This window comes from Alligator sinensis, unplaced genomic scaffold (assembly GCF_000455745.1).
Source record: "Alligator sinensis unplaced genomic scaffold, ASM45574v1 scaffold1491_1, whole genome shotgun sequence".
Taxonomy (NCBI): Eukaryota; Metazoa; Chordata; order Crocodylia; family Alligatoridae; genus Alligator; species Alligator sinensis.
This window is the reverse complement of record NW_005843059.1, coordinates 184,761-205,658: the sequence shown is the minus strand read 5'-3', so window position 1 is coordinate 205,658 and position 20,898 is coordinate 184,761. Positions and strand designations below refer to the sequence as shown.

Genomic DNA, 20,898 nt, shown 5'->3' with positions numbered 1-20,898 from the left:
CACTGTCCTTTCTTTCCCCCCTCCTCTTTGGTTTTGTTTTTTTATTTTGTGGTAGTCTGACCCTTGGTTATCATTGCAGAACTATGGAGGTGCAATGAGACCCCCACTGAATGCTTTAGGTGGCCCTGGGATGCCTGGAATGAACATGTAAGCAAAATAATAAACTACTCAAACCTTTACAAAAATAACCATTTCCTTTTTAAAGAAAAGATAATAACTGTTACACGTATGTAGGATGAGGGAGAATGTGCATTAATTGAGTCATATTAACAGTTGTGTTAAAACAAGGAAACACTACAATGTTCTCACTCTTCTGCAAAGCAACTGTTACAGTCTCTTCTTTTCTCCATCTAAGTGTGTTCATATGTTGGATTTTTTACAGGTTAATGTCAAAGTATTGGGATATTTTTTTGGTACAAGCTCTCTAGATTTTTTTGTATATTTATTAAGAATTGTATGTTTATTTCACTGACTGAACAGTAAATCTGTTTGCCATGAATTCTCTCACACAAGAACTTTGTTAAAAACAGCGTAGGTGTGATGCAAAAGTAAGCAAGTGCATAGTTTGGACAGAAGGAAGCCATTGTTTTTAAATAAAAAAATGGGTGAACATTAAAAAAGGAATGTCCTAATTCTGCACTGTTACAACTTCCTTTATTTTGTGTTGAGACACTATTGTGACTTCACTATAACCAGATAAAACCAGTATAATGGAATGGACAACCAGGTCTGAGATACTTTGGCATACTGTTTGGCATAAAAAGGCTTCTTGGGCTAGATTATCAATTGATATAAGGTGGTGTAAAATGATTACACCAGTTTATACTGCCTCTAGATTTTGTTCACCAAGTTTTTTCTTGATCCCTGTAGACAACTCACATTTTCTAAGCCTGCAGAGTAACTTCATATATCAAACAATTTCAGTTTTTTCTGGGATAGAATAAGTTAAAGCTAAGGATTCAACATAGTAAAGGCACAAACTTGGAATCTTTGGTGTTTTTGATGGGTCCTACACTTTCTTCAAGATGATATTATGGCTGACAAGCCAGGAAAGACCTAATGTGTCCCATACATTGATTGTTTAGACTTACACCTGCATAAATTCAAAGACGTTAAGCCAGAAGAGACTATTATAATCATTTTCTGTATAACAGAGGTGCAAGAATGAGATGCAAGACATTGAAAATGTTATTACAATTTAAAACAAAGCAAGTCTTCTTCCACTGCTTCCTCCTACTTCTTATGTCTCAGGATCGAGTTTTCAAGAGGTTTACAAAGAAACATATATAAATTATGTAGACCTATTATCTTACCATAGCTGCATTTTTACTCTTAATTTTATAGTACTTTTAAGTGGGTCAGTAATGTTTTTTTATTTCAAATCAAAGGTTGCAAACCTAAAAAGGTTGAAAAACATTGAGCTAGAATATATCTTTTAGAGACATCCAGTCGTGATTTTAAGATTTCAAGTGATGGAAAATCTACACTGCCCTTGTTTAAGGTCTTCTCATCTTCAGGCAGGTCTTAAATTCTTGAAGCAAAGAATATCAAATACAATCTAGAGTTGGTGTTATGCTATTACAAATATATTATATTGTTCTTGGAGCTACCTGAAATATATTCAATGTAACATCATCCCTTCTTTAAAATAAAATAATATAAAGAAAATAGCTAAGTGCTTGAAATCAAGCATGGATACAGCACAAATAATACATTCCAAAAATAGTCCTCAGGGAAGAAGGTACTGGGTAGCGTGGGGCCCCTGCAGGACATGCTTGGAAATCTGGTGGTCGCACCAGACAATAAAGCTGACCTCTTTAACAAATTCTTTGCCTCAATTTTTCTGAGCAGGAACCAGGACATCCCCCCCCACCGGGATTCTGGACGGACTCAGGAGAGGCACCGCCAGGCCTAGGGTCAGAGAGGACCTAGTCAGGGAACTTCTGGTGGTTCTGGACATGTTCAAATCAGCAGGTCCAGATGATCTCCACCCCAGGGTAATGAGGGAATTGGCAGAGGTCATTGCGGGACCCCTGGCACAACTTAACGAGCACTGGAGGTGCTCTGGCGAGGTGCCAGAGGACTGGAAAAGGGCCAACGTGATACCCATTTTCAAAAAAGGAAGGAAGGAGGACCCAGGAAACTATAGACCTGTTAGTCTTACCTCGGTCCTGGGAAAGCTCTTTGAGAAAATTATCCATGAGCAAATCTGTGAGGGACCAGCAGGGGAGATTATGCATAGGGGCAACCAACATGGGTTCATTAGAGGCAGGTCCTGTCAGACCTACCTGGTTGCCCTCTACGACCAGGTCACAAAATCCTTGGACGCAAGTATCGCAGTGGACATAGTCTTTCTGGACATTAGGAAGGCCTTCGACACTGTCTCTCACCCCATTCTCATGAAAAAATTAAGCGATGATGCCTACACAGTCACATGGGTTGTAAATTGGCTGGAGGGCCACACCCAGAGAGTGATGGTGGACGGGTCATTTTCAACCTGGAGGGATGTGGGCAGTGGGGTTCCCCAGGGCTCAGTCCTTGGATCTGCACTGTTCAACATCGTGATCAGTGACTTGGACGAGGGGGTGAAAAGCACCTTGTTCAAATTTGCGGATGACGCTAAGATGTGGGGAGAAGTGGGCACACTAGAAGGGAGGGACAAGCTACAACTAGATCTGGACAGGTTACAGGGGTGAGCAGATGAGAATAGAATGGGTTTCAGTATTGACAAGTGCAAGGTACTGCACCTAGGGAGGAAGAACCAGCGGCATACCTACAGGCTGGGGAACTCCCTTCTCATCAGCACAGAGGCAGAAAAGAATCTTGGAGTCACTACTGATTCCAAGATGAACATGGGCCACCAATGTGAGGACGCAGTCAGTAAGGCTAACCGCACCTTGTCATGTATCCACAGATGCATCACAAGCAGGTCCAAGGAGGTGATCCTCCCCCTCTATGTGACATTGGTCAGGCTGCAGTTGGAGTACTGCATCCAGTTCTGGGCGCTACACTTCAGGAGGGATGTGGACAGCATCGAGAGGGTCCAGAGGAGGGCCACTCGCATGATCAGTGGTCAGCAGGGCAGGCCCTTTGAGAAGAGGCTACGGGACCTGAACCTGTTCAGCCTCCTCAAGAGAAGGCTGAGCAGGGATCTGGTGGCCATCTATAAACTTAGCAAGGAGGACCAGCGTGGAACAGGAGAGATCCTGTTCCCCAAGCACTTCCAGGAGTAACTAGGAATAACGGTCATAAGTTGACTGAGAGTAGGTTCAGGCTAGACATCAGGAGGCACTACTTCACTGTCAGGGCGGCTAGGATCTGGAACCAACTTCCAAGGGAAGTGGTGCTCGCTCCTACCCTGGGGGTCTTCAAAAGGAGGCTAGATAATCACCTAGCTGGGGTCGTTTGATTCTTGCCCAGGGCAGGGGGTCGGACTCGATGATCTGCTCAGGTCCCTTCCGACCCTACCCTACCAACTATGAAACTAAGAGACTCCATTACAGAAAAAGAAATCCAGACTTTTTTATTTAAGAAATAGATATGATTTAGTAATAGAAAAGTAGTGAAAGTTAAAAAATATATATTAATAAGTAATGCAGTTTACCTTGTGTCAAGGCAGTTACACATCCATTTAAAGCAGCCACACAAGAAGCAGGAAACTTCTTATTTTTCTTAAGAAAGCTAACATTTAACTCCGTGTAATCCTACAGCTCTTCAGCAGCACCATGGAGCTTTTTTTGTTTTTCTCTGCCTTGAAGTTTCCTCCATGACCTCTACTTAATTTACAAATTTCAGCAGCTTGTTAGATGCAAGTCAAGTGAGCTTGAAATGAGCTATCAGGTATCAGACGCAGTCTGGTCATTGCTGCTTATGCTCTGCTGAGCTCCTTGCTGTCCTAGCTAGACTGCTTCCAACACTTGGAGCCAGCTATTGAAAGCTAACAGGAATATCGCTGCACTATGCTGCAGACTGCAGTGTGAACATTGGTCTTTTTAAGCATTTACATTAATCCAAGTATTACCTGCTGTGCAATATCATGTTTACATTCTGTGTCACATCAGTGTTTTGGATGAGGAAAGAGCTACAGTATTGTGATGAGTTTTCTTAGATAACGGGGACCTAGAAATCTAAGTATTGTGCATGGCAGAAAATAGCAAGAAGCTGAACATCTCACCTTGTAATTACTAGCCAAGGAAGGCTTGTTGAATATTTGTCTTGAGCCTGCAAGAACTGCTTGTGTCAGGAAATTCCTTGCATGAGAAACTATGAATGCTTTTTTTTCCTCATACACACAACTACACAAGACTGCCTACAGTCACTGTCCAAGTCCAGATATCCTCCAAAAAGCATGTTGCACAGATGGCCACATACAGAGTAATGATGTTTCATGTCAGTACAAGAACCAAAAAATTTAAAAAATAATTTTAAAAGACACAGATCGACTTGAAATGACATTTCATAAGGATCAAAACAACCCAAAAAAATCATTTCAAGTTGAAAGATTTTGTGTCATGTTATTTAACTCTTTTTAAAACACTTGTTTTCAATGTGCCCGCGCCGGGGGGGGAGGGGGGTAATGTTTATTCATGGATTTAAAAAATCACTCAGTTCTAGCTATGCCTCTTCCGTAGAGTAGTATATGTTTTTCCCTAGCTTTGCATATGCATCATTGTATTTCACAAACAGCAATGTATAAGGAACATTTTACATAGTTTTCAGTATTGTTTTGGAAATATTTTAAATGTTTTAAAGAACAACACATTCCAATAGAAAAGTTTTGAGAGACTCTTTACCATCGTCATGAATGTTTATTGTTGCTGTGTAAATAATACTGAGAAAAACACTGAAGACTCAGCAGTCTTGGGTCATCATTTGGTTCCCTACGTGAAACGAAGGAGTTTCCATCAGCTAATTGCTTTATCTTAGCAACACTATAATAAAAGATTATTGGGAAATATTCAGTACACAACCACTGAGACATCCCAGCAGGTGTTAGGTTTGCCTTCATGTAGGAATGCAGAGCTAAGTGGTCTAGAGCAGCAAGTGGCACATGAATAGATATGAATACTTCCAGAAAATTAAAATGTGTTATTAATTATATTTCTTCTTGCTTTCTTTTTATCCCAAACAACTCTTTCACAATCACTTATGAAGAACCCAACAGGTCTTGAATTTTGTCAATGGCATAATACATGATTTAGGAACTGAGTTGGGATGAATCGGTTTAGAAACTGGTAGAATTGGGTATGAGAAAGGAAGAGTATTCAAGGACAATTTTCTACAATATCTAATTACCTGTTTAAAGGCCAGTGATAATCTTGGATTAGTTTAATACTCTAAATGGTCTGTTTATCAGTTGAAATCACACTTTACTGCAGTGGAAACTGCTTTGATGCTACCAGAAGACACAGGTGAAAGACAGAAATGTCAAAAAGGCATCTTTTTGCTTACACAGTGAACTGATTGTTCTGAAGTTACACCACAGAGCAGTTGACATTGAGCTTCTTGGTCGCATAGCTGGTCAGAAGCCAAAGTTTGTTTGATTAAATCCTCATCTGCCATTTTTTTTGCAGGGGTCCAGGAGGTGGTAGACCTTGGCCAAACCCAACAAATGCCAATTCTGTAAGTAAAGATTATTCAACAAGTAGAATAGTCCATGCCCAGTTTTGTTTCCCATTGTACTTTCTGATGCTAGTGATTTCTACCCTTTCATAGCATGAAATAATGTATTATAAAGTACATCTCCTAGTTTACCTTTCTTCTACTTTTGATTGTGGATTCCTTTTGGATTCCCAGTTACACAACAGACCTGCAGCAACTACATCACTTGTTCAAATAGTGTTCAATATATATATTAACTTATTTTAATACAACACAACTATCAAGGTAGCCTAGGAATCAGCATCTTCTGACCTGTGACCTCTATAGACCACAATTTGAAAAGATAAGCTGTAATTTTCTAGTTGCCTTAAGTTGTTTTGTTCTCTTCTTCATTCTTATTTTACAAATTATTCTGTTATCTGATTGCAAGCCTCCCTGCACTTTTGGTTGGAAGTGTGTCATAGAAATCAAATAAATACATAAATAATATTGCCTCAATAGTTTTTATAGGGAAAAAGCATATTAATTTATATGCCCATTAACATCAAATTATAGAGTAATCTCTCACAAGACATTGTCCATTTTGATATTTTTAACAGCTGAATTCTGGCCCTCACAAAAAGCCACCCACACTCTTGAAATTAATAGGTTGCAATAGCTACAGTTGAAGAACAATTAAGGAATGATTCAGCCTATAACCTATACTGACTGCCAGTATTTGAAAAGATACAGAGCTCAAGAGTTTAGTTTTAGTAAACATGATGAAGACCTTCAAAATATGTACCTTAAATTCTTGAGTAATCTGGTAGAATCATATGTTCCTTCTTAGCATTTATAATAAGCTCAGGGGATTCTGTTGGTGGATTTGCAGTTCATTCTGGACTAAATAGGAGGGAAAGTATTTTTGAAATTAAGACTTAAATTTTGAAAGTATCTCCCAAATGGCCTCTAGCACTTTTTGTATTCTCTGCCGGAGCCATGGTAACTTCACTTCCAGCTTAATTTTTAAGAGCTGCTTGGTGCTCAGAAATTCAGTGTTTCTTCAAGCTATGGTTAATGAGCTGCCTATGATCTTGCTGCCACTCCATGGAGTGCTGGCTGGCCACAAAGTGTTGATTCTCTTCCTTTTTCTGTTGAATTACACTTTAAAAAGCTAGAAATGGTTTAAACACTCTTGTTATTGTATATTTCCATAAAATTATTTCTAGTGAGTGCAAATGTATGTTTCAGTGGCCAGGTAAATCATGAACGGGAAAGATGTGGCCCGCATTATGAAAATGCTTGAGACCTCCTGCATTAGACACATTTATATTAAGTTAATGAAATCCTTGTTTTAGCCAAGTGATGTTCTAGTTTTAAACTTCTCAACACCATCTTCCTGAGCTGCTGCTCAATCACATAGAGAAGGTCTCTGAAATGCCTTTTTATAAAGAAGAAAACTAAGTTACTTCCCACAAAATAGCATCTGTAACAGATCTGTATAAGCTGGATAATGATATTTAATTGGAACATTCACATTCTCCTTTTAAAAAGAAAGTTCCTTTCTGGAGTTCAGATAGTGAATATCATGATATTTCCTAAGGTCAGACTGAGAAAGAGAGAGAATACAACTATTCCACTTTATAGCCTTGCTTCATTTTAAGGACCTAAAAAGATATTTAAGTCTGTTCTTTTTCAGGATAGCATGTGAACCTTGTTTACTTAGTTTAGCTTTGTGTTTAAGATAGAGGTGTTAAACTTATCTTGCCCTGTGAACCAGTTGAGCAGGCTGGGGCCAACCCATGCATCCCATGGAGCACCCCCTCCCACCCCACCACATGCCAGATCCAGTGCCTGCTCCAGGACCTGCACTGCACACCACACCCATTCCAGTTGGTCTGGGATGCATACCACACTTGGCAACCATTTCAGCAAGTCCAGGATCTGCAGTACACACAGCACCTACCCCTGCGAGTGTGTGACTGTGCCACATGCAGCACACATTCCAGCCAGTTTCTGATGTATGCTACACACAGTGCCTATTCTGATCAGTCTGGGACAGGTGCCATATGAGGCACCCACCAGAAAACCACATGCAGCATTGGGATGCCATGTGCAGTACAGTCCCAGACCAGCAGAAGCACGCACCACATGTAGCATGGATCCCAGACCAGCCAGAGTGGGCACTGCATGCAGCATGCATCCCAGGCCCTGCAGCTAGAGCTTGTCCAGCACAACCCTCGCTGATCGAAGTCCCTTCCAGCCCTAATGTCTATGAAATCTATGAAACCCCATTTGGGTCAACTATCAGACCCAGGGATAGCACTGGGGGCCAGATAATGGAGATTTCCAGGCCAGATCTGGCCCATAGACCATATCTTTGACACCCCTAGTTTAAGTTCCTCCCTGTACTGGGGCTGAAACATTTATAACTTTGCAACTTACTGACGTGTTACCCTAGTTTGTTGTGGTTTGTGCAGGTGAAGCATGAAGCTTGTAGTAGTAGGAGCAAGTGCTATAACTGATAGTGCAGAAGCTACTAATTAAGATCTTGATCCTGCAAGCAATTCAGGCTCTATATGGCACAATGCAGATACCTGAGCTAGGCCTGAATTAGCTAGTTTTTGCACTGAAAACATCTGTAATAGGGCATGACAGGCTCGTGGCCCTAGGCCAGCCATAATGCTCTCTGGTGGTCTTACAGCTCCTGCCAAGCTCAGACTCTAATGTCACTCTCTGTAGATTGCTTGCCCACCAAGCCTTGTTCTTATTATTAAAGGTTGATTAAGGGAGACTGCCCACAGGCCTTAGAGTGAGCCTTAATCCTAACAATTTCCCACTGGGTCTGTCCTATTCCCCACTAGTTTCAGTCCAGCCCTCAGATCTGATAGGTCCCTCTCGGCCTGACTATGCACCTGTAGGGCACCTGTAGCCTTAAGGGGAAATTGTGTGGCTCTGTTCCTCACCTACACCACACCCCAAACCTCATGGATGTTATCACTATGACATTCAATTCACATACTTGGCCCCTTTTGGCCCTGAGACCCCCAGTCTCCTTCTCAGACCCTGTCTCTGGGCTCACAGACCCCCGATCTCCTGCGCAGCCCCTCTCTCTGGGCACGTGGGCCCCCCAGTTCAGCTTACAACCCCTCTCAGACTCATGGACCCTCATCTGGCCCTTTCTCTGTCCCTAGGCCCATTGGCCCTCTGGTCCATCTGTCCGTCAGTCCCTTCCTCCTGTACTCTGCCTATCTTTATATCTTCTTGGGCCTCACTGTCTTTCAACCCTGCTTGTCCCTGAACCCTCTGATGATGCTCCCAGTCCTTTCCAGGCCTGGACCCCACTCTCAGCCCCTGCTCGGCTGCTGGCACTCTAAGTATGTCTTGCCTACCCTTGCAGGGCTGCAAGCTAAACTGCTAGTACAGCTTAATGAACACCTGCCCTCTGGCAGGCACTTAAGCTTTCTCTAGGCTTAACATAAAACAGGGGCACCTGCCCACATACCCAAAGTGCTTCTCTGTCCTAGGTAGTTCTTTGGTTCCCTGCATTGCAGAGTTTCTCATTCAGAGCCACTGTCAGTTCAGGAGTCCTCTTGCTCTGCTGTCAGGAGCTCCTCACTCCATAGCTACCAGGGCAAGACTACCAGACTGGTGCAGGCTCTAGACCAGGCATAGGCAACCCCTGGCATGGGTATCGGACTGTGGCACGTGAAGGCACTTCTCTTGACATGCGTTCCTCTGGGCAGACAATGGGGAAGGGGTGAGGCCTGTGCTGCTACAACAAGGATCGGACACCTTGTGGCTCCCACACCATCTGCCCTGACACACCAACATCTTATGAGTCAAGATGGCAGGTGTTTTTGGCACTCCACCCAAAAACATTGCCTACCCCTGCTCTAGGCTTATATAGTTCAAGCCTGTGCCCTCTTCTGGTCATGTGAGTTTCTCATTAGCCCCTCTTTGCCACCTGTGAGTGCCTTGCTATACAGGGGTTGACAACCTTTTTGCCATGGAGAGCTGCTGCTTATGACCCAGTCCCTACCTCAGGCCACAGCCTTGCATCCCCTGGTGAACAAATGATGATGTGAAGGAAATAAAATAAGGTAGGCACTAGAACCCTGGGGACACCTCCTCTGCTGCATGGGAGAGAATAAACTGAACATGGCAGGCTCTAGAACCCTGGGGGCCTCCTCTGCCACCATGGCTGGAGCATCTTACTAATTCTTTGGGCTACCATGGGCCAGATCCAGCCCATGGGCCATAGGTTACCAACCCCTGATCAGTATCCACATTAGCCTGAGCTGAGTCATGTATCTGTACATGGCAGTGCTGTGGGTTACAGATCTATCTATCTATCTATCTATATACACACACACATTATTCTATTCCTTTTGACCTCAGTGGGATCACTCATTAGCAAAAGTACACATACTGTAACTAACCATGTAAAGTTTACAGGATTAGGGTCCAAGAAGCCTCCAATTTCTGATACATTATCTGATTTTTTTTCCTTACAAGCACAGAACAAATATTCGTACTGTGTAACAGTGGAGGCAGTAATTTTTAAATTGAAGTATTTGGTATTAAAGTCTCTCTGGTAACATTGGAGTGCTGTTATAGCCAGGACGGGCCAGGAAAATTGTGAGAGCCAGGGATTTTTGTGATTAATATCTTTTATTGAACCAACTGAATAGCTGGAATAGACCTAGACAAGCTTTCTAATGCAATGCATTCTTCTTCAGTTCACCTGGAGAAGAATGCACAGCATTCAAAAGCTTATCAAAAGTCTATCCCAAACATGTTGTTGGACCAGTAAAAGATAACCACCCCACAAAAAAGTCTTGCCTCTTGCACACTGAACCCTTTACTGTAGAATAAATGTTTCCTGTCAGTCAAACAACATTATATTTGTAAACATCAGTATTTTGTTCCTATATTCTACTGCCCCTCTAAAATTGAAGTTACACATATGCTTAAAAATCAGAACTTAAATTCTGGTGTGGACTCCATTCCTCCATCTTAATGAAGAAATAACTATTTTATTTTTCTTCATATTCTAGATACCATATTCTTCAGCATCTCCTGGGAATTACGTAGTAAGTACAATTGTGTGTGTTTGCTCATTAGAATTGTTGCTACATTTTATTCAGGCAAAGAAATAGTTGTCCAGATGTTAAGAAGAGCCCTTGTGTATTGGTTGAGAAGTGAACATCTGATCTGTGTTTAGTTGTTTTGTCTGCCATATACAGTGCATATGTTGATGTTCATTACTAGAACAGTTATCAGTCTGGTTGGAATTGCCCTGAGTGTTGTGTTTTACTTCAGCATATGTTTCTGTAACCAATACAATATATTGTCTTCAATAATAAAGGAGAAAACACAGCCTTTCCTTGGTGACTCAATAGTGTGTTTGCATTCATGAAATTATGAAAAAAAAAGATTTTTAAAAATTAGGAAGGCTTAAACTTCCCAAAGATGCGTAGAATATCTCTTAAAAGGATACTCACAACTAATGTGTTTTGGGATGTTTTTATTCTCTGGTGCTATAATTACCTCCTGGAGATCTGAAAACATTTTTTCCACACAGACTTATTTTTTTTTGGCAGGCATACACTTTATTTTGCAATTGGATTGCTCCTGAAATTGGCATAGTAATTTTTGCTTAGCAAATCCTTTAAAATTAATTATATTACATTTAATAGTAACATTCTATGTCTGTCTTTCATCCTAAAGAACCCAAAGGGCTAAATAATATAGCTGTCATAGAGATATAATAATCTACAATATGCTCTGTTTAGGAAACATTTAATCTATCAACAGAATAGTTTCCTGTAGACCAATAGGAACATACATTGATGTGTTTCCTGTGACTGAACTGCACCAGAAAAGGCACAGTCCTCAAGGATGGAACTCTGTTCTTTGTCTTGTGGATTTTTTGTCTGATTATGTAATTTTCCAAGAATGCTGTTTGAATGCTTTGTGTCCCTTAGTAATGAAGTGAAGATATGATAGGCTGAGGACATTAGAATTGACTCACCTATCTATTTGCCTGAATTGACCTAAATATGTTGATCTCCAGGCCAGGCAACAAATCTCATCCTTTTACTACAAAATTTATAGTCTATATTTTTTATCATTTTGCTGTAAATACTGGCTAATTATTGATGCTATTGGAAGGAGTTTTCTGCAGGACTTGTGTTTACCTTCTGAGTTCTGTTTTTAAATAAATGCCAAGGGTTTCTAGCACCTCAGAGAGAGATGAGGTTTTCTATACCTTTAGAAATGTAAAGAAACAAAAAATTAGATCAAGGTCTTAGCTTAGGATCCAATTCTATGCCCAGATCTGTTCAGAGGGCAGTAAGGGTAGATGGCTGCAACAGAAAAGCATAATATCCTTGCATATATAACAAAGGGAGCGGTGAGCAAGAGATTATTTTACCTGTACTCCACATCTGACATTGATGAGATTGATACTGCAATGCTGTGTCCAGTTCTAATGATCACATTTGTGACATTGTACAGTACCTTTTACTGTACAAGAAAATTACAGTGAGATGTTTCCCTCCAGTCAAGCAATATTATATTTGCTAATATGAGTGTTTTCTCCTTATCTTCTACCTTCCTTTTAAAAACTGAATTTGAACAATATGCTAGAAAATCAGAACTCAAATTTTAAATTGAAAAATTGGTGAGGGTGCAGCAAGGAGACACTCAAATTATTTGAGAGTGAAGAAAAAGCTGTACAGTGAAATACTTAGAGATCACAAGCTGTTCAGTTTATCAGAAAGAAGACTGAAAGATGACTTGATTACACTGTGAGAGTACCTTCACAGGAAGAGCTCTTTAAGCTAGAGTAAGGGTAACTGGGTGAGAATTAATGGCCATTAATCAAGAGATGATCTAATGTTTCCTTTTCTCCTTATGAATCTGTGACATTTGTAGTGAAGCAGGCTTAATTACTTACACAGCTCAGAAGTACTCAGTAGTCTTGTCCAATGAACCTTTCTTTCATTTTCTGCGTCATTGTGACAAGGTGTTTAACCAGAATTTGCAGATTTTGTTTGCAAACTGACAGGCCATGCTGTGAGCACTTCTGCTGTGGCCCTGAATTTGTGACCTTTGGGCTGTTAACTATGAGTCTTAGTGCCCACACCACCCCAGTCCCCATCCAGAATGCTACAAAGTGAAAGATAAAGACTGGTAGTTAGTACATTATACTGTTAGCTTTGTAACAGCCCAGAAGTGAGTGAGTGAGTGAGTGAGTGGACTGCAGGGTCATAGTCTTAATGCACAGGTGTCAAACTCATATGACCCCTTGGGATGAATCGCTGTCCCTGAGCTGGTGTGCAGGCCAAATGGGCCAATCCCCTGTGGAGCAGCCAGGGTCCCAGATCCAGCCCACAGACTGCACTCAGCACTTGCCAGTCTCCCAGGGGATCAGTCTGGAATGCCGCATGCAGCCTGTACCCCAAACCTGGACTTCCTGTGCTGCAGGCAGTACTGAGTCCAACCCCTGTGCTGCATGCACCGCAAGCCTTGGGGATAGTTCATGGTGCATTTGGTGCATGAGGCTGGTATGGGGTGTGCACTCCATGTGGTGCCCCACCAGAATGGCCCAGCATGCTGGCTCTAGGTCCATTGGGGCACTACATCCGCCCTGTGCCAGCTCTCTAGGCTGTGTCCAGGATGTGTATCTAGTCCAGTCTCATATGCTGCAGGCAGCACACACCAGCCACGGGGCTTGTGCACATAGCCCCTGGGGCTGGAATGGGGCACACATTGCCCACAGTGCATAGGCTAGACCTGGCACTGCATGCAGCACAGGGGGCCAGGATGCGTGCTATAAGCAGCACCCACCCTGGACCAACTTACCTTCTGTGCCACCTGCACCCGTCAGGCCACATGCTACATGTGGTCAGTCCAGCCCACAGGCCGGATCTTATGGCTCCATGGGTTGAATCCAGCCCGCAGGCCATATATTTGACACCCCTGTCTTGACAGGTAAGATACATGTATTCAGACTACACTTACATGATCAATTTTCATTAATTTACAACTAGAGGCATTAATCCAAAAATCAGTGTTACTGATTTTATATACAGGATATACTGTATCTGGAAATTAGTGCACTGCTGCCTAATATTCCATAGTTCGTACTGTGTTTTATAAGCCAAACAAGTGTGGTTTCTATTCTAATTCCAAAACTTTTCTCCTCTTTCCCAAAATATGTTTTTCATATTATAACAAATATTATATTATAACAGGAGCAATCAGACCTTGATAGTGCATATGCTGTATGATGTAGTGAACATCATTAATATTGAAATAAAATGATGCTGTTTGGAATAGTAAATCTGCTATTTTTATTTGGAAAGAAACGCACAACAGTGAAAAGTGTCTTCTTGTATCATTAATATATAGCATTTTCATATTATGGAAAATTTAGGGTTGAATTTTTATTGCATATTGGAATATTTTAATCACATCAATAACCAATAGGCTTTCTATATTTCTTCAAGATATTACTGTAGTGGCAGATGTGGTAGGCAAGAAGCTTTGCTGCTGATCATGTTATACAATTAAGTTGTTTAAATAATTGGAGTATTTTTTTAAGGATACAACAAGAACAGCTTGCTTAATAATCAGTGCAGTCTGTTTAAAGGGTTTGTTGTCATAAACAAATTTACAACACAGAAATACAGGAAATGAACGGGGAAAATGAGATATTTTTTGTTTTTTTAAGAAAAGTCTTCAGCAACAAGATTAACTCCTATTTTTAAACTAATACGTATAATGTATGTATCTGTACTCAAGATATATGGGTCCAATGTTACTCTGACACTGTCATTAATCCTCCATTATTTTCATTGCAAAAAGTGTATGTAATATGAAATAGTATGACTCAGTTTAAGGTTACGAGGAGTTGAAGCAATCACAGTTTCAATCTTAGACTCTGAGGAGAGAGACTTCTTTGCAGTGGTGTGCCTCACCCTGACCACCTTATCTGTTCCCATGTGATTCTCAGACACTCTGTGGCCAGCAGGGAGTAAGTTATTCTGCCAGTGCCACAGTGAGAAATCTGCTCCATCACTGTCCACTGAGGGGGAGTAATGCCAGTGTGAAACCTGGTGGTAGCAGGAAGATGTTCAGGGACTCATCTGTGTCAGTGGTTCTCAACTGCAGCACACCCCTTAAGACTCAATGCATCCCTTGGGAAAATGTCAGCTTTTAGCTTTCACTGTTTTGGAGTATGGAAAAATAATGGAGCAATTCTTCTGCAGAAAAGAACTCAGAAAAACAGCAACAGGTCTGAATGTTTTTGACACTATGGATTTCTATTTGAAATCTCTGGGTTTATCTTGTGAATCATTGTAGGTGTCTGTCTGCTCACCTAACAATGCTAATATTGTGCAGCACCCTGTGGCACTCTTATAAGGATCACACAGCATTCCAGGGTGCTGTGTCATCCTGATTAAGAATCACTGAGCTATGCAGTAAAAGCACAAGACTCTGTACCAAGTACACCTCTTGATGGAGAACAATAGGATAAACATTTCTTGTTCAGTGTTTCTCCCTGCATCCATGGATCTGCACATAATAAGTCTCTGGTGTGAGTCAGTATGTCCATGGCACATCATGGATTTAATCTGCCCTTAGGTAGATGCATTGCCTTTTCAGAACATGTCTAATGGAGAACATCTTTGTTTTGTGCTATGGAAATGTATTCCTTTTCAGCAATACAACTGCAACTTTTGTGATATGTTTTTTTCTCTCTTGGATTATCTTTGCTCTAGTTTGACATTTTTCCTTTCATACTAACTGAATATTTTCTACCCTTTCAGGGTCCTCCAGGGGGTGGAGGGCCTCCAGGAACACCCATCATGCCTAGTCCAGCAGGTATCCAAATCTATTAAGAAAATAATTTAAAGACAGTCCCAGTAACGTTCTGGATTGGGGGGGGGGGGGTGGTGTTAGTAATAAGCAAATAGTTTATTCCTGGTGTAGAAAACTAAGCCATTTGCTACCAGTGAAGAGCAATGTATTCATCCTTCTTGTGCACATTTCAGCAAGCAAAAGCCAATTAAAAGTTCACCTTTTTTGCATGTAAACATTTTTGCACCATTTTTGCACCTCTCTTTCTTTTTTCTTTCTCTTTCCTGTTTTCCTTTTGCTTTGCTGGAGAGAAGCAGCAAGATGGGTATTCTATTTTATTTGTTCCTTCCAGAGCTCTCAAGATCCATTTTTCTGGTCACCATTAGCAACAGAAAGAAAAAAAGAGATAAAATGGAACACACTTTGTTTTGGCTAGTGTTGTTCAGGCCACATCTTTTGGCTAGTGTTGTTTAGGCCACATCTTTTATCCTGTGAGAGTGCCTCAAAAGCATCTAACAGAAGAGGCTTCCAGTGGGTCCTTGAAGAAGGGTCTCATGACTTTAGCTTAGCCAGCTAGCTCCTTGTTAGCTGCACATTTCCATTCATGAAGCCTATGCAAAAGTTCATGTCTTGAAGGAAGAGAGTTTAATGCCTGAATACATACAGTACTTTCTGTCCTTCTGTGAGCAGCATCAGGGATCTGGTAAGCAGGATTTGAGTGCTTATGGCCTCGTATCTTGACTTTCCTCTGGGAAACCTTTACTGATAAAAACTCCTTTGGCCAATATCCCATTTTATGTCCTTTTTAGCACCTAAGAAATCATTGCTCTCTGTTCCTAAGAAATTTTTCATCTCCAAAATGCTTTTTATCTTCATTCCAATCTCCCTTACAGTACTAGTGACACAGAAATAAGAGATATTATTTTCAGGAGTGAGAAGCAGATCTTCCCTTGGAATTTTCCCACTAATGATGGAAAATCCTTACTCAGTACATGACTGGCAAATACAACCTGGGATAAAGAGAAAACCCCATCCACTAGCCAGCTGAGAAGTGGATAAATATGTTCTAATAGTTAAATGTTAAAAATTTCTCCTGATAGAAAAACAGGCCCCTGCAAATGACATTCACATCTAAGTAGAGTCAAGAAAGGGGTTGTGGCATATATAAGCTGGCAACATTTTCCCTAGTTAATTGTTTTTGAGATGGGGAGATGGGGAAGAATTTGTGATGCTTTAGGGGTCTCTATTTTCAGCCATCATCTCCCAGAAAATCTATCAAACAAGCAATCTGGTCTCTGAAAAGAAGCTTTCCAGCTGTTAATGTCCCACTGGATCTAACTGCATAAGTGTTTGCACAAGAACCAGTAGGAAATGGAGCTCTAATCCTTGAGGAGAGCAGTGGTATCTGTTTCAGAAGGTTGTGGTAGTTGAAGAACTTGTTCCTATTTGGCATCTTCTGCCGCCCCTGAAAACCTTCCTCCTATATGGTAATTTTCAGTAATAGAGTTTATGCAAAAATATTAAATATTAGGGAATAGTTCCTTCCTTTCAGACAATACGGTGATATTATTCCCTGCAAACAAGGGGTTTATCATGTCACCAAGTGTAGCTACTGCTTAGAAAGATGCATAAAAGGTGGGGTCCGTGAAAGGAATAGACATTGGACTTGACTTTATCCCCTTGAAGCATTTGTCAACATTTTTGGCTTAAGCCCACAGTGCATTCCCTGTACCAAGGCACTTGATTCTAGCATGTGCTCTCCTCCTGTGACCTTTCTATTTAAGAAAAATTCATTTCACAGTGTCTGGAAAAGTGGATATACCATTGAGTAGGGAATTAGTCTCAAAACTCATTTATCTCTTTTGTAATTGTCTCTTGGACAAAGAAAGGGGTAGTCTTTGTGGAGGAATAATGAACAGTGGCAATCTGCCCATTTCTCCACTCATTCTACAGCTATGATAGACATTTGGCAAAATCCTCTTTCACTACATGCATCCAAATGGCAGTTTCCAGCTGCATAAATGGCATTTTTGTACTTATGTATAGTTTGCAATTCTGTTACACATTTAATGTGGATGCACAAGCATCCATATAGCTACAGAGCATACACGGTAAACTACATGAATACACAGATAAATATCTATGTACTTGAGCATAAGTCATAAAAAAATGAGGGGAAGAGGTAGCCTTCCCACGTTCTAGTTGCAATATCTGAATAGTTAGAGCGCTTTCCCAGGAAGCACAGTGCTACCTCCGTGGAGTGATCATAGAATCCTGCTCCTCCATATTATACCTTTAAACAAAGATGACTTGAAGTTGTCTTGTTGACTTGCCACTGGTTATTTAGTTGTTAGCTGTTATCCAGCCCTCCTCTTAAATCTGAGCTTCAGCACTTTGTATTTAAGATTAATTGGAAAAAATGGATGGAGAACAGTGGGTAAATTTCTGCCTCATTGGAAGCAATAGCACAGGCTAGAAGAAAGAACCTGGTTCCTTCAAGAATAGTAGCCCTCTCATTGAGCCATGTACCTCTAGCTTATTCTTTTCCTCCTGGCCCCACATATCTCCCTTTCTTGGCTGCCCAGGGGGTCTGCTTCAAAAGGGGAGCTGGAGAAGGTAATGCCTAACCTGTGGCCTAGTGATTACAGCAGTGCAGATTTAAACCTTCTTTGGGTGACAGGGTCCTTGTCCTAGGTCTCTTGGACAAGTGCTCTAACCATTTAGTTAATGAGACTAAAACATAGGAGGACTCCCGTCCTCCTCCTCCATCATAATACCTGCTCAACGTGGAGTTTTACGATTTACATAAGCCCACATACATGGGTATGTAGCCACTGACCTACTCAGCTAGTGCATACCTACTGCACATGGTCAGAAGCTGTGTGGATACTTACGCATCCATGCTATACAGGTAGTAGAATTGCACAGTGGCAAAAATGCCCCTTATGCTGCTGGAAAATTGCCATTTAGGTGCATAAAGTAAAATAGAGTTCTGCCCATAATGTCTTTGTATTGTTGGCTGACTTTCTGAAAACGTGTTCTTCACTAGGTGATTTACTGAAACTTTTCTAAAGTCATTCCCATCTCAGCTGGTTGTTTATTCTTGGATAGCATACCCATAAACAAATGTTCTCAATGGCAGTATTCTTTAGAAAACATTTCCTTAATTTGCATCTCTGGCTACAACCTTTTCTGCCGCCTTTTTCCTGAAAAATATCTATGAGGAATGTTAACCATTTCATATGGGCTTACCCTGGCAAATAAGGCACCATAAAGGAAAGCTTCATACACACTGATTCTTTTCAAAGATCTTGACTTTGAGCCCTTTATTCAGTCAAAATATTACATAGCTTGAATTCTGTGCATCTTGTAAGTTAAAATCTGGATTTCAGCTCTGGAAGTCTGAAAACCAGGGGACCAAACAGGATACAAAGTTTAGCTAGATCATCTGCATGCATATTAGAACTTGTCATTGGCTATTATTGTCCACATAATAAGGAGAGCTATCTATTGATTTCCACTGTGGGACCAGCAACATAGACATTTTTAAGCAAGGAATTATCTTTTCATAAAGACAACTGAATGGAAGTAAAATAATTCTGGGGGTTCTTGGAACAACAAGAACATGTGCTTCAGGAACTCAGTAGTTGCAGATTTACAGATGTTTAAAACATCTAATGCCTAAATCTAGAATCTAGAAGTAGTCATTTCAGCCACTTAGACCTCCATTATATCTGATTCATACTTGAGTTCTCCAGTTTGGGTGGTCACACATCACTTGATTCTCATCCAAAAAACTCATATCTACTGGAATGCTTTATATTTATGAACTGTTTCAAATCAATTATGTGATATATACAAAACATTCCTTACAGTCAGTTATTTCTTTTCATAGCTGTGTAGCATGAATAGGAATACATAGAGACAACAATGACATTTTCCATAACATTGTCACTGTGTAACAGTGGCTCAGATTTAGAAGAAATGTTGAAAAGATAAGAAGAAAATGAATTAGATGAGCTTTATCTAAAGACATGTCTTGGCACTTAAATAATATCTGTTTCAGATTCAACCAACTCTGGAGACAACATGTACACTTTAATGAATGCAGTACCACCTGGACCTAACAGACCTAACGTAACTATGAATCTATTACATATTTTTTCTGCACTGTACTGTCTTGTTTTACCCAAATCACCAGACCTCCATTATATCTGATTTATACTTAAGTTCCCCAGTTTGAATGGTTATATATCAGTTGTTTCTCATAAAAATTCATGTCAATTGGAATGTTTTTATGCATCTGAAATACTTTGCATCAATCATGTAATACATATAAAACAGTCCTTAACACCAGTTTTTCTGAAAAGAAAACACCTTAAAATTTGTCTGTGTAATGTAGGTAGATGACTAAGGTGGACAGACAGACAGGCAAAGGTAGATGTTAGGGACATGACTTAGGCCACATACAGGTGTTACATTTCTACTGGGAAAATCACTGCTCTCTTGGTAGAAATTGCCAGCTTACAGGTATTCCTTGAGTTTCTCCCAGAGAAAACATGACCGATCTGCGAGAATTCCCTGAGAGAGAATTTTCTTACTAAGAATGGATACCTATAAGCTTGTCTCCTCCCTGATTGGGAGGAATTGAGCAGCAGCTTCCCATGTGCCTTCCCCAAACTGGGGACCAAAGGTAAGGGGGACATTTTCCCTGCAGCTCAACTCCCCCAATCAAAAGATTTGAGCTGCCACTGCCCCCCCTTCCCCACCCCCATAGTGTTCCTGTGATCAAGGGACCCAAGTCTGAAGAAAACTCAGAGAGCTGTGGCAGCTGGACTCCACGTAAGCATTGAGGGAGTCCAAATACAGCTTCCCCAGCACCCTTCCCAAATGGGGGTACCCCTATCTGAAGAAGGTGTAAGGAGCAGCAGCAGCGCAAGTTTTCCTGGGGCTGGGAGGAATTTGAATGGTCCCCACATGTCCCCCAGGTTAGGGAGACCCTTAGAAATTTCCAGCACTGAAAATGAACACCTGTTCATACCCTCAGTTTGTCACACTGCAGTGTACGGAGCTGGCATCCAGCAGCATATCATCTCTAAACAGCTCTGGTAGCTCCTATTACTTTCTACAGAAGTGATTCTTTTTAGGAGAAAAATGTTTGTACCCCTGAAGAATATGAAGAGAGCTTTTGAGTGTAACCCAGTGAAATGATGTCTTACCAGTTCTGTAGATGGATAATATCAATAGCTTTATAATGAATGAGGCCTGCCCTTTTCATCTAACTGGGGTGAAAATTATATTAAGCCTAGTTAAGACAGTTTAAAATTAACCTTATTCACTATGCCAGGACTGTCCAAGTACTCAGTGGTCAGGAGCCACATGCCACATGGGCCACAGACCTGTTCAGGTCAGCTTACCTCCAGGTGACCTGCTACCTCCAAGCAA

The 20,898-nt window shown here is 41.0% G+C and overlaps 1 protein-coding gene across 1 annotated transcript in view; it reads left to right on the top strand.

Annotated features, from left to right (window-relative positions):
• The window catches only part of SSBP2 (single stranded DNA binding protein 2), a gene marked incomplete at its 5' end in the record, with an annotated part of 243,120 nt that overhangs the window by 186,966 nt on the left and 35,256 nt on the right, over positions 1-20,898 (top strand). The window contains 5 exons of the mRNA XM_025193504.1: positions 80-147; positions 5,574-5,622; positions 10,641-10,676; positions 15,423-15,477; positions 19,520-19,590. Coding sequence (XP_025049289.1) covers positions 80-147; positions 5,574-5,622; positions 10,641-10,676; positions 15,423-15,477; positions 19,520-19,590 — 279 coding nt within the window. The remainder of the gene's footprint in view (positions 1-79; positions 148-5,573; positions 5,623-10,640; positions 10,677-15,422; positions 15,478-19,519; positions 19,591-20,898) is intronic.